This window comes from Bubalus kerabau, chromosome 4 (assembly GCF_029407905.1).
Source record: "Bubalus kerabau isolate K-KA32 ecotype Philippines breed swamp buffalo chromosome 4, PCC_UOA_SB_1v2, whole genome shotgun sequence".
NCBI classification, from domain to species: domain Eukaryota; kingdom Metazoa; phylum Chordata; class Mammalia; order Artiodactyla; family Bovidae; genus Bubalus; species Bubalus kerabau.
In genome coordinates, this window is record NC_073627.1 from 66,648,012 (window position 1) to 66,661,473 (window position 13,462).

The window sequence follows — 13,462 nt, forward strand, 5'->3', positions numbered from 1 at the left end:
GTCTCCACATGCGTCTCCTACTTTTCAGACATCACACATAGCTGGACTTGACGATCTAGAAAGTGTTACATATATACGATGTACAAATGGCTTTTCTCACCCCTTCAGAGCACACAGAGGCCGAGACCTCAGGCCTACGACTGCAGTCAGACCTGGACGGGACATCCCCTGCCCCTACGTTCTCCGAGCAACTGTCACAAGCCCAGCAAGCTACACACTTAAGCTTCTGTAAAATACCCTGATTTTTCCATCTGAACAACAATTGAAACAAAAGCAGTCTGCAGCAGTCTTAGGAGACTCAAGTTTGATTCCCTAGGTCGGGAAGATCCCCTGGAGGAGGAAATGGAAATCCACTCCAGTATTCTTGCCTGGAGTATTCCATGGACAGAGGAGCCTGGTAAGCGACAGCTCATAGGGTTAGAAAGAATCAGACATGACCGAAGTGACTTAGCACACATGCACACACTCTGCAAGCCAAGTGTGGATGCCCTGCAGGTATTGCTAGCTGGGGTCTCTGCAGCGGCAGGAAACTTGGAGAAGACACAGGGCCAGGAGGATGCCCAGAATTGCAGGTGAGAAGACGACCCCCAGCCGCCGCCCTGGAGCCCAAGGAGCCAGGAGACAGGGGCAGCAGTCGTGATGGTAACTCTTACAAGGAAAGGAAGGAGGAAGCATCACGGCAGGAGTCGCCAGCACTGGGAAAACAAAGCAAGAGGACAGCAGAGGGGACGCAGTTAGCCAGCAGTCAGGAGGGCGACGACCAGAGGGACTGGGGAGCCAGCCCTGGAAATTCTGGCAGGAAAGGCAGGAGGGAGGGGCGTGCAGACAGGGGAATGGCCTGCGGAAGGCGAGAGGCTGCCCCCTTCCAGGACGCGGAGCCTGGCAGTGGACACCTGAAATGGAAAGCAGGCACACAGGGTGGCCCAGCCCAGGTGAGCGGGTGCACGGGGAGAGCCACCACCAGGACGACCACACCAGGAGGGCCAGAGCCCCAAAGCTGCACGGGGGTGTGGGACTTCCCTCCTCCTGCCCACCTGCAGAGAAACGTTTGTTCACACAGCCATGAGGCAGGGAACCCGCCACGTCACTGTCATCAGGGCGGCTGCTCCGCACCTCCTGACACAGTTTCTGAAGCTCATCAACTTCACCACAGGGGCCTGTCCCCAGGGGCTTCACACTTAAGATGAAACAGACCACACACATGTGCAGAACAGGGCACACACTCATCCTGTCTCTCTCAGGACACAGGACAGGCCTCAACTCTTGCTTATTAGAAAGCCTCAGTTACTACCAAATTTAGTATGTACGAACAATGTACTAAGAATTTCAAATGACAAAATTTAAGGCCTTAAAATATGGTGGTTTTGATTAAGGTATGATTTCCCTCTTAAAAAAGATGACCTCAGTAATCTGATGTTGTTGAATATTTCATAACTTCTGAAAATCAACCTTCTGGGTGTTCAAACTTGAAAAGCTGTCATTATTCTTGATAAAATATCAAAATGTCCTCAACACTTCTCAAGTGAAGCTTGACGATCATAGTGATTCTGTGCCAGCCTTACGAAGACTAGCTCTCAGCACATGAGTTCGGAGGCAACAGCAAGGCAGGAGTCTAGGGCAGACCCAGGCTGTTGGAGAAAGACCACAGATCACCTCTCAGTTACTGGATGGGTGTCCCCAAACAAGACGCTTAACTTATTTTTAAAATGGAAAAATAACTAAACTACAGTGTAGCTCCCAGAATTATTTCACAGTCACAAAAACTGGTGGAGAGTAGCACTATATTTATGCAGAGAAAGGCAGAATCAGACATGTACTGTCATTAAAGCACAGAGAGCAAGAATGAAAGAATATTTACCAAAATGACATGCGATGGGCCTAAGAGTTATTTCTCCCCAAATCCTCTGCAACACAATAATGTCATAGAAATAAAATGATTAACAGCATTCTTCACATACGACGAGGCTACCAGGAAAACACGGAATCCTGCACCACATCACTACCCTCTAGGCACAAGCCAGGCTGTAAGAATGCACAAGCTGCACCCGGGGAAGTCTGATGCAAGGACTTTGTGTTTTGTTTCCACAAAAGAGAATCAGGAAAGAACAGCTTCCTGAGAAAGGACAGTTTCCATCAGGACCCCGAAGAGAGGTGTGTTTCCACAGACACATGGACAAAAAAAATCCCTGATGAGCTGTAAAGACAGAAATTCCAAGGGACCAGCCCAGCTAGGGCCCAGGGGGATATGGCCAGGCTAAAGAACTGGTGGACTCCGGGGGAAAGCACCGCATACATTAGACACCAGCTGGTCATTCACTTGGCCTCTGCTCCAGGCTCAACAGGACGCGAGCGTGTTTATGTTCTATGGAACTGCCCGCTCATGCAGCGAGAAATAAGCAAACATTAACCCATCTTTAGAATCTCAGCTCTCGGAGGGTTTTCCTCACGGACAACAAAGGGAAACTCTTAAATGGGAAAGAGGCTGCTGCGTAATAGATGGAGCGTAAACTGCCGAGTAAACCCTGGCCTCATTTCCTTTACTTCTGAGTAGGTCTGGGCAGGTTGCCTCCAGCTGTCCACAGTGAGCAGGGTTTTTCCTGGCGTCCAGAGCCGACCTGCCCTGAGAACTTCAGGGTCCTAGCTCTCACTTCCATCACTGTGGTAAAACGAAATGCCACTATTACTTACACCAAGCAGACAACACTCAGAAGACCCGAGATGCCTCAGCACAGGGCAGAGCTCAGGGGCTGAAGACACTACTCAACGTAGGGCTGGCGGACTCGGCCAGCGCGACTTGCAGATGAATGAACGTATGATGCTGGGCATTCACTAAGTCTCCCTCGTTGATTCCTAAATGGTATCGCTGAATTGCATTTATAAAAATTTATTTACCTCAGAATTCAAGGAGAAAGTATGACAACTGACTGTCTTCCTGACTTTCCAACAACTTTATAAAAATTACTTCAGAATTGAAGGGGTATTGGGGAAGCCAAGCAATATAGTAATTCTCTTTACAACTTCTCCCCAATTTTCCTACACTTCTTGTTTTAAAAAAATTATTTCAATGAATTGAACATTTCACTTCTGCATCTGAAAGGAAAAGAATACTCCCTTAAATATGAATCACAGAATATCCTTTTATATCGTTCAGTCTGCTCTCGCTGACTGAGAGATCAAAGCCAAGGGCTGTGATCCTTGGCTCTCGTTCTCTAGGGCAAAGACTCTAGGTGGAGTAAAGTGAACCATGCTCTTGGCTCCTCTGAGAGGCACCTTGGCAAATTCAAACTCTGCACCTAAACCTTCATGTGTAACTCCCTGGAACACGGACGACGTTTCCCAAGCTCCTGCGTGCACAGCTCTCACTCCCCTGGAAGCCGCACCTATGCTCCTGGAGGTACACATGTGGTTTTCTGTAATCAGGGCTGATGAAACACTTCTGTTCTCTGGCCACAGAAGTATCTCCTAAGATTTGTCTACAGGCTGATTTTGAAAGCTGAAAACAACAAACACCACCTAATCATTATACCTTCAACATGCATGGTTTGTGTGTCACTGATAACGCCATAAAGTTAGTTTAGAAAAATGAGGATTCTTAACAATTAGGCCACCCGACTTCTGTTCAAAGTGGGCCAAAGGAATAGTACCAAGCAGCTAAAAATTCATCTCACAAACAATCAGGGAGACAATCTGGACAGGCTGCAGGATCTAATCCACAGGGTGTCAGTACTGTTACCTTAGTCTGGAAAAGTCTAAACTAGGCATAACCAAGCACTCATCCAGCTTCATTTAAAAACAAACAAACAAAACCAAAGAACTTCCAGAAGTCACTGGAGAGACTCTGTGCTTCGAGGATGGTGGTGTCCGAATGTAACACTAAGATAGTTCAGTTCAGTTCAGTCACTCAGTCGTGTCCGACTCTTTGCGACCCCATGAATTGCAGCACGCCAGGTCTCCCAGTCCATCACCAACTCCTGGAGTTCACTCAGACTCACGTCCATCGAGTCAGTGATGCCATCCAGCCATCTCATCCTCTGTCGTCCCCTTCTCCTCCTGCCCCCAATCTCACCCAGCATCAGAGTCTTTTCCAGTGATTCAACTCTTTACATGAGGTGGCCAAAGTACTGGAGTTTCAGCTTTAGCATCATTCCTTCCAAAGAAATCCCAGGGCTGATCTCCTTCAGAATGGACTGGTTGGATCTCCTTGCAGTCTAAGGGACTCTCAAGAGTCTTCTCCATCACCACAGTTCAAAAGCATCAATTCTTTGGTGTTCAGCTTTTTTCACAGTCCAACTCTCACATCCAAACATGACCACAGGAAAAACCATAGCCTTGACTAGACAGACCTTTGTTGGCAAAGTAATGTCTCTGTTTTTCAATATGCTATCTAGGTTGGTCATAACTTTCCTTCCAAGGAGTAAGCATCTTTTAATTTCATGGCTGCAGTCACCATCTGTAGTGATTTTGGAGCCCCCCCAAAATAAAGTCTGCCACTGTTTCCCTATCTATTTCCCATGAAGTGATGGGACCAGATGCCATGATCTTTGTTTTCTGAATGTTGAGTTTTAAGCCAACTTTTTCACTCTCCTCTTTTACCTTCATCAAGAGGCTTTTTAGTTCCTCTTCACTTTCTGCCGTAAGGGTGGTGTCATCTGCATATCTGAGGTTATTGATATTTCTCCCGGCAATCTTGATTCCAGCTTGTGTTTCTTCCAGTCCAGCGTTTCTCATGATGTACTCTGCATATAAGTTAAATAAGCAGGGCGACAATATACAGCCTTGATGTATTCCTTTTCCTATTTGGAACCAGCCTATTCCATGTCCAGTTCTAACTGTTGCTTCCTGACCTGAATACAGATTTCTCAAGAGGCAGGTCAGGTGTCTGGTATTCCCATCTCTTTCAGAATTTTCCACAGTTTATTGTGATCCACACAGTCAAAGGCTTTGGCATAGTCAATAAAGCAGAAATAGATGTTTTTCTGGAACTCTCTTGCTTTTTCCATGATCCAGCAGATGTTGGCAATTTGATTTCTGGTTCCTCTGCCTTTTCTAAAACCAGCTTGAACATCTGGAAGTTCGTGGTTCATGTATTGCTGAAGCCTGGCTTAGAGAATTTTGAGCATTACTTTACTAGCGTGTGAGATGAGTGCAGTTGTGCGGTATTTTGAGCATTCTTTGGCATTGCCTTTCTTTGGGATTGGAATGAAAACTGACCTTTTCCAGTCCTGTGGCCACTGCTGAGTTTTCCAAATTTGCTGGCATATTGAGTGCAGCACTTTCACAGCATCATCTTTTAGGATTTGAAATAGCTCAAATGGAATCCCATCACCTCCACTAGCTTTGTTCGTAGTGATGTTGTATAAGGCCCACTTGACTTCACATTCCAGGATGTCTGGCTCTAGGTGAGTGATCACACCATCGTGATTATCTGGGTCGTGAAGATCTTTTTTGTATAGTTCTTCTGCATATTCTCGCCACCTCTTCTTAATATCTTCTGCTTCTGTTAGGTCCATACCATTTCTGTCCTTTATTGAGCCCATCTTTGCATGAAGTGTTCCCTTGGTATCTCTAATGTTCTTGAAGAGATCTCTAGTCTTTCCCATTCTGTTGTTTTCCTCTATTTCTTTGCATTGATCCCTGAGGAAGGCTTTCTTATCTCTCCTTGCTATTCTTTGGAACTCTGCATTCAGATGGGTATATCTTTCCTTTTCTCCTTTGCTTTTCACTTCTTTTCACAGCTATTTGTAAGGCCTCTTCAGACAGCCATTTTGCTTTTTTGCATTTCTTTTCCATGGGGATGGTCTTGATCCCTGTCTCCTATACAATGTCATGAACCTCAGTCCATAGTTCATCAGGCACTCTATCAGATCTAGTCCCTTAAATCTATTTCTCACTTCCACTGTATAATCATAAGGGATTTGATTTAGGTCATACTTGAATGGTCTAGTGGTTTTCCCTACTTTCTTCAATTTAAGTCTGAATTTGGCATTAAGGAGTTCATGATCTGAGCCACAGTCAGCTCCTGGTCTTGTTTTTGTTGACTGTATAGAGCTTCTCCATCTTTGGCTGCAAAGAATATAATCAGTCTGATTTTGGTGTTGACCATCTGGTGATGTCCATGTATAGAGTCTTCTCTTGTGTTGTTGGAAGAGGGTGTTTGCTATGACCAGTGCATTTTCTTGACAAAACTCTATTAGTCTTTGCCCTGCTTCATTCTGTATTCCAAGGCCAAATTTGCCTGTTACTCCAGGTGTTTCTTGACTTCCTACTTTTGCATTCCAGTCCCCTATAATGAAAAGGACATCTTTTTTGGGTGTTAGTTCTAAAAGGTCTTGTAGGTCTTCATAGAACCATTCAACTTCAGCTTCTTCAGCGTTACTGGTTGGGGCATAGACTTGGATTACTGTGATATTGAATGGTTTGCCTTGGAAACGAACAGAGATCATTCTGTCGTTTTTGAGATTGCATCCAAGTACTGCATTTCGGACTCTTTTGTTGACCATGATGGCTACTCCATTTCTTCTGAGGGATTCCTGCCCGCAGTAGTAGATATAATGGTCATCTGAGTTAAATTCACCCATTCCAGTCCATTTTAGTTCACTGATTCCTAGAATGTTGACGTTCACTTTTGCCATCTCTTGTTTGACCACTTCCAATGTGCCTTGATTCATGGACCTTAAATTCCAGGTTCCTATGCAATATTGCTCTTTACAGCATCGGACCTTGCCTCTATCACCAGTCACATCCACAACTGGGTATTGTTTTTGCTTTGGCTCCATCCCTTCATGCTTTCTGGAGTTATTTCTCCACTGATCTCCAGTAGCATATTGGGCACCTACTGACCTGGGGAGTTCCTCTTTCAGTATCCTATCATTTTGCCTTTTCATACTGTTCATTGGGTTCTCAAGGCAAGAATACTGAAGTGGTTTGCCATTCCCTTCTCCAGTGGACCACATTCTGTCAGATCTCTCCACCATGACCCGCCCGTCTTGGGTTGCCCCATGGGCATGGCTTAGTTTCATTGAGTTAGACAAGGCTGTGGTCCTAGTGTGATTAGATTGACTAGTTTTCTGTGAGTATGGTTTCAGTGTGTCTGCCCTCTGATGCCCTCTTGCAACACCTACCGTCTTACTTGGTTTTCTCTTACCTTGGATGTGGGGTATCTCTTCACGGCTGCTCCAGCAAAGCGCAGCCGCTGCTCCTTACCTTGGACAAGGGGTATCTCCTCACCGCCGCCCCTTCTGACCTTGAACGTGGAATAGCTCCTCTAGGCCCTCCTGGGCCCCTGCAGCCACCGCTCCTTGGAGGTCGGGTTGCTCCTCCGGGCCACCGCCCCTGACCTCGGACATTTAGTGCAGGCAGGTGCAACCGGCGCATTTAGCGCGGGTGGCTGCGACCGGTGCCTTTAGCGCGGGTGGCTACCCCACGTCCGAGGTCAGGGCCAGAAGCCGGGAGGACCCCATGCCCGAGAGGAGTCAGCCAAGAGGAGTTACCCCACATCCGAGGTCAGGGGCAGCAGCCGAGAGTGCCAGGCTGCGACGGGGCAGGAACGGCCGAGAGGAGCTACCCCTCGTCCAAGGTCAGGGGCGGCGGCTGGGAGGAGCTACCCCGCGTCCGAGGTCGGGGGCGGCAGCCAGGAGGAGCTACCCGGCATCCGAGGCCGGGGGCGGTGGCGGAGAAGAACACTAAGATAACCTGGCGACAACACGTCAGTTCTCGCTGAAAAAGGTGAATGTCAGCAACATCCACGTCCAGTTCGTTTCCGGTGTCAGGTCACCAGGTCCTTAGGCTGCCCACTCGACCAGCGTTCGGTGAGGCAACCAGGAGTAGCACTGTTAATGGGAGCCCAGGTGAGCCAGAGGGAAAGATGCTGGGCCCAGGAGCTCAAGTCCCACCAAGGGGTGCACAGGGCCGAGGGCAACACCCACAGAGGAGACACAGACGGGGGACACTGTGCGGTGCAGAGATGACACGTGCAGCGCACGCACGTCTCACAGGGCAGCCAGTGCACAGCGCCACCAGCCCGGCTCACCCCGCGGCTCACAGGGCAGCCAGTGCACAGCGCCAGCAGCCCGGCTCACCCCGCGGCTCACAGGGCAGCCAGTGCACAGCGCCACCAGCCCGGCTCACCCCGCGGCTCACAGGGCAGCCAGTGCACAGCGCCACCAGCCCGGCTCACCCCGCGGCTCACAGGGCAGCCAGTGCACAGCGCCACCAGCCCGGCTCACCCCGCGGCTCTGCTTTACAGATGAGGACACAGCCACTCCACAACCGCTGGTCCAGCCAGGACTGGGATCCTGGGCCTCTGGGCTCAGAGTCCAAGTTCTTCCAGGACCATAGCGCCCTGTGTGTGAGGCAGGGCAGCTGCAGAGGAAGAATCACTCTGCACGAGGTGCTGAGGGCAGGCGTGCCTGCAGAGGGGTCACTGGGCAGAGATCTAACTGAGGGATACACACCCCCACACCACCCCGCCCCTGCCAGCACCAACCACAAAACAAGACTGCAGTCCAACAGGCCATGCCCACTTCACGCCACCTCCACTTTTACATTCCAGCTGTAGCAGAGTTGCTAAATAAATTTTTTTTGTTGGAAAAACTGAGTGATAGTTTACATGCATGACTAGATTTAATAAAAATGTACAGCTCATAAGCCCACAATACACAACAATGTTTGAGTATCGTCCAAAATGCCATATTTAGCACTTACTTCATCCCAACTTTTGGCATGCTAAGAGTCATGTCATCTTTGTCCAAATGACCCTGAAATGTGAGTGAGTCAGCTCTGAATTAATGAGGGTGTTAAAATCTTCCGTGCGGTTTTGGAGGAGCCTGGTATTTCTGAACAAAGAAAGTAGCAAGCTACTGGTTTCTTCTGAAACCACATTCAGTCCTTGACAAACACAGCCTTTTACACATATCTTGATGTGGTTTCTCCAAGAGTCCCCTGGGTTTCCCCAGGGAACGTCTATCTTCCTTCCTTCCCAGTTTCCCACGTCCAGGGAGATCCATCCAAAGAACAGAATCCACAGCCTCGAGGCTCCAATGGGCAAGTCTCCAGGGGGGGTATGATGCAATCAAGGCAAAGACCCCTCCTCTTCACAGAGTCCTGAGGGGCAGAATTTGAGGACATTCACATGGCCTTTCTCTTCCTGCTCACCTCCCACCAGACTCTCCTCTATTCAAACCCTGAAGATTCTGGTACTTTAATCAGAGGTCATTTGTCACCTCCTGTGACACAGGTCAGGAGCAGGATACAGAGTCCTGGTGCTGGAGGCGGGTGGGATTGAGACAGGAGATGGAGGGAGGGGTGGGGAGTCACAGGGGAGGGGACAGCACCCCAGCAGTGCCTCTAACGCCCTGGGTTCCCCACTCAGCTCTCTCCTCACCCACTGCTGATGCTGAGCTCCCGACTCGAGCCTAAGATCCTGCTGCAGGCCCGCCCCCGACCCTGGCCATACCGGTCAGAGCTGCTGCCTCAGGCAAGTCCCACCCGCGGGCATCTCTGCAGACCAGCCGCCCAGCAGGACTTGGGGTTCCAGCCCTGCTGGTGAGGCTGTGACAGCCCAGATGCTGCTCTGGAGACTTGGCCCTGAGCTGACTTCCTCATGTGATGGGACACTGGGGCCCTTAAGGACTGTGCGGCAGTCCTCTGGGTCACGTCTGATCTGAGCTCTGGACCGTGGTGCACAGGACACAGTGGGGTCAGGCCCCCTGAGATACATCATCACACACATCTGCTTGATCGTCAGGGGTAAGTTTGGGGCAGCACCATGCAAAAATCAGAGGCACCTAACACGGTGCAGACCTAAATGTTTGTCTACAAGGTGTAAGAAAATAATTTACAACTGGGTTTCTGTAACATCGTCTGTTTTTACAGCGGGGACAGTCTGAGCCCTGAAGGGGTTTATGGTGCAAGAGAAAGACATTACTCAGGAAAGAGCCCCAGTTTGTGATTCCCAACACTAGCTGGCTTCACGCCATGTGAGGCTGCCCTGTACAGCCACCTGTCCTTTACTTGAACAGTTGAATTTTGTAGGTTGCTACTGAAATCTACCCACCTCCTCCCCTAAAGGCTGAACCCCATGCCAATCTCCAGGTGCCAGAAATGTCTATCCAACGTCCAGACATCAACAACAAGCTCACAGTCCCCACCTTCCCCCCAAGACAGACGATCTGTTCACTCGTCTCAACTGGCAAAACTGCGGTTCAAATGAGGAAACTACTCTTGTGAAATTAAGAGGCAGGAGAATACAAGTACTTTCAACCTGGGCAGACCTTTATCTTCCCAACCGAAATCAGAGTAAATAATCCCCATGACTCAAGTGACTCTCAGTGACTCTAGGTTTGCTGTGGGTGGATCATTCATGCCCGTCACGCAATTCTACACCCACCTGGTAACAAAAGCACGGTAGTCCTCTTGCACACCTGCCTGGTGTGGAGGCCAGCACTTGCACGCCAAGTGCTGGCTTGTAGCTCAGCTCATACAGGTGGAGACAGGCTCTCATTACTAAGCTCGTGTACCCATGCTCCCAACAGTAACCATCCAAATACCCGGAAACGCGTGTAACTTTCCATGACCACAGTTAGAATACGTAAACAATGTACAGGAAGGGTTACCTGAGAGCCGCGAATTTCCTCTGTTCTTTACTTCCAAAGAAGGAAAAACAATTGTCATATACAAGAACATTTGAAGGATATGAACAAAACTCAAGGCGTGTACACAATCTGAATTAGCTTTCCATGGTTATATGGTAGTCGAAGTAGATTTTTTGAAAACATGGGCGAACGATGGCTCTAATGACACAATTTGTCGTTTTTGTTCTCAGGATCATGTCAAAACAAACGCCACAGGTGAAAAGGCAGGAACAAAAGTGATGTGGTTTTACTTTGTTACATGCTTAAGATACATGCGTTGCCATCTTAAAAATAGGATTACCTTCAATTTCCCAACAGCCCATGCGCCTCTTACTTTCTGGCCTGTGCACACGCTGGTCATCCTGCGTGAGTGTCCCTTCTGCTGTAAAAAGGCACCTTTTCCATTTTCTTGGTGAAGCGCTACCTTACCCACCACAGAGACATCGCTAAGAACTTGCTTCTTCCCAGAAGCCTTCTGGGATCTCAGCTAACCTTGCAGAGTTGTCTTGGCTGGTGTTTCAGTCTCTGAAACGTCTTCAACTTTGTTTTTGGCATTAAATCCTTTTTTTTTTTTTTTAATTTTATTTTTTAATTGATGGAAAATTGCTTACAATTTTGTATTGGTTTCTGCCACACAACAACGCAAATCAGTCCTAACTATATATAAATACCCCTTTGTTTTTTGTATGAAATTCTTATGACTAAAGGACACGAAACTTTATTATATATGATGCTACAAAGTGAAAGTGAAGTCGTTCAGTCGTGTCCGACTCTTTGCGACCCCAGGGACTGTATCATGTCAGGTTCCTCTCTGTCCATGGGATGCTCCAGGCAAGAATACTGGAGGGGGTTGCCATTTCCTTCTCCAGGGGATCTTCCCGGCTCAGGGACTGAACCCAGGTCTCCCACACTGCAGGCAGACTCTTTACCATCTGAGCTACCAGGGAAGCCCATGATGTTATAAGGCCTACTGTAAATTATAACTCCCTAGTTCATTTTTAATTTAGCTCATTTATTCTTTAATACAACATATTACTTAATACATACTCCTAAAGAGACTTTGATGAATCGGATTGGCTGTATGTTTCTGAATAAAGCTGATTAAAGTGGGGAGGGTGGCTAAGTGGCTGCTGGGATGAAGTGTGGGCAGTTCATCGCTTATTTAATGCTGACTGGAGGCTACGCTGCATATCAGTGTTTGAGTTCTGAGGTGTGGCACATAAAAACACAGATACACGCATCTCCCACCTTAGTCAGGACCTCACCACCCTCTGACCCCAAAACTGCAAATGGAACACAGAGGCTGCAGGCAGCTCAGGGTCCCACTCGACAGACACGCCAATGCTCTTAACAGGGGACAAAGTACAGAGCTCAAACACCTCATAGTCCCCTGGTCCTCAGGAACTGTAGGGCAGGATAGAAGAATTCCATCCCACAGTCTAGAACAGGGGCATTCCTGGGGCTTTCTGCTGTGAGGGCTTTTTTTTTTTCTTAAGTAGACTAGGTTTTTGTCTTTCTTCCTTCCCTAGTTTTATCCAAGAAAGGGATATGCAACATTGTATCACTTAAGGTGTGCAACAGTGAGGCGATGCGTGTGTATACTGAGAAATGATTGTGAGGACTCCTGAAAGCTCACCCTGCACACTTAAGACTGGTCTGCTAAGCAGAATACTAACACGATTGATGCTTCCAGATGCTGACTCACCTCAACATATGAAATTGGGAATATTCCTATTTTGTCTGCCAGCATGCCTTCAGCCCAGTTTTCATCCACTCTGCGGATCACAGTTAGAACGTCGTCCTAAAGAGACATTAACGGACATTACTCCACCTGACCCTAGGAAGCGCACAACCTAATTTTCTTTTTAACAGGAGACTCAAGTTGTAAGAGCACATGAATTAAGATGCCATGCCATGTCTTTGGGATGTGACCACAATGAGGTGATGAACTGAAGGGCACCAGACCAGACTAGCAGCCTGTCGGCACCTGCCATCCCACCCACACCCTGAACTCCAGTTCTAGATGGACTCTCAGGCTCTGCTCACCTTCTTTAAATGTACATCCTACTGTTTTTCTTTACCAAAAAAAACACAACATTCTGGTCATAATCACAGAGCATTTTATCAATTCAGTAGATACAGTCTGGTATGCTTTTCAGCAAAGAAATTTACATATAAAATAAGGAAGTAATGATGCTTCATTTTGTTATTCATAATTCAGGGAATTAAAATCCCCAAGTGGCATGCACCCACCCGAAAACATAGCTTAGAATTACATTTAGGCCCAAAATATGAAAATGATACCATACAGAGCGTCAACCAAAATTATCTTTCATAGAGAACACTCTGTGCACAAAATTACTGTCTTTCTGATCTGAGAAGCCTACTTCCACATATTTTTAGAAGCACAGAGAGAGAGTTCACATAAAACTATTGTATTTTTCTGCACAGGCCATAGTTCATGCATGAGGTACACAGAAGAGCTGGCAAACAGAAGGCAATGTGTTCTAACTTTACCTTTGCAAACGGAAGGCAATCTTTGTCGGCTTCCTTGTCTTTAACTTCAAAGTCATAAAGTGCTTTGCACTGAGGCGGGGGCTGAGGTAACGGTTTGATGATCTGCACGAAGTTGGTGGGGAAGAAGCCGTGGACCCCGCCAACCTCTCCGTGGTACCAGTTCTCATCCACCTGTCGCCGCAGGACAATGATGTCACCTTTGCTGAACTTAAGGTCCCCAGGCTCCTTGCCTTCATAGTTGTATAATGCTTTGGCACATGGTAACTGAGGTATTCCCTGAAGGAAAGAGGGGAGTTTTAATGAAAGAACTGTCC

At 47.8% G+C, this 13,462-nt stretch overlaps 1 protein-coding gene across 5 annotated transcripts in view; it reads right to left on the minus strand.

Moving 5' to 3' along the window:
- The window catches only part of SH3RF1 (SH3 domain containing ring finger 1), a 157,172-nt gene that overhangs the window by 37,610 nt on the left and 106,100 nt on the right, over window positions 1-13,462 (minus strand). For all 5 annotated transcript variants that reach the window (XM_055577624.1, XM_055577623.1, XM_055577625.1 and 2 more), the window contains exons 3-4: window positions 13,149-13,424; window positions 12,337-12,432 (exon numbers count right to left, since the gene is read on the minus strand). In XM_055577624.1, coding sequence (XP_055433599.1) covers window positions 12,337-12,432; window positions 13,149-13,424 — 372 coding nt within the window. The remainder of the gene's footprint in view (window positions 1-12,336; window positions 12,433-13,148; window positions 13,425-13,462) is intronic.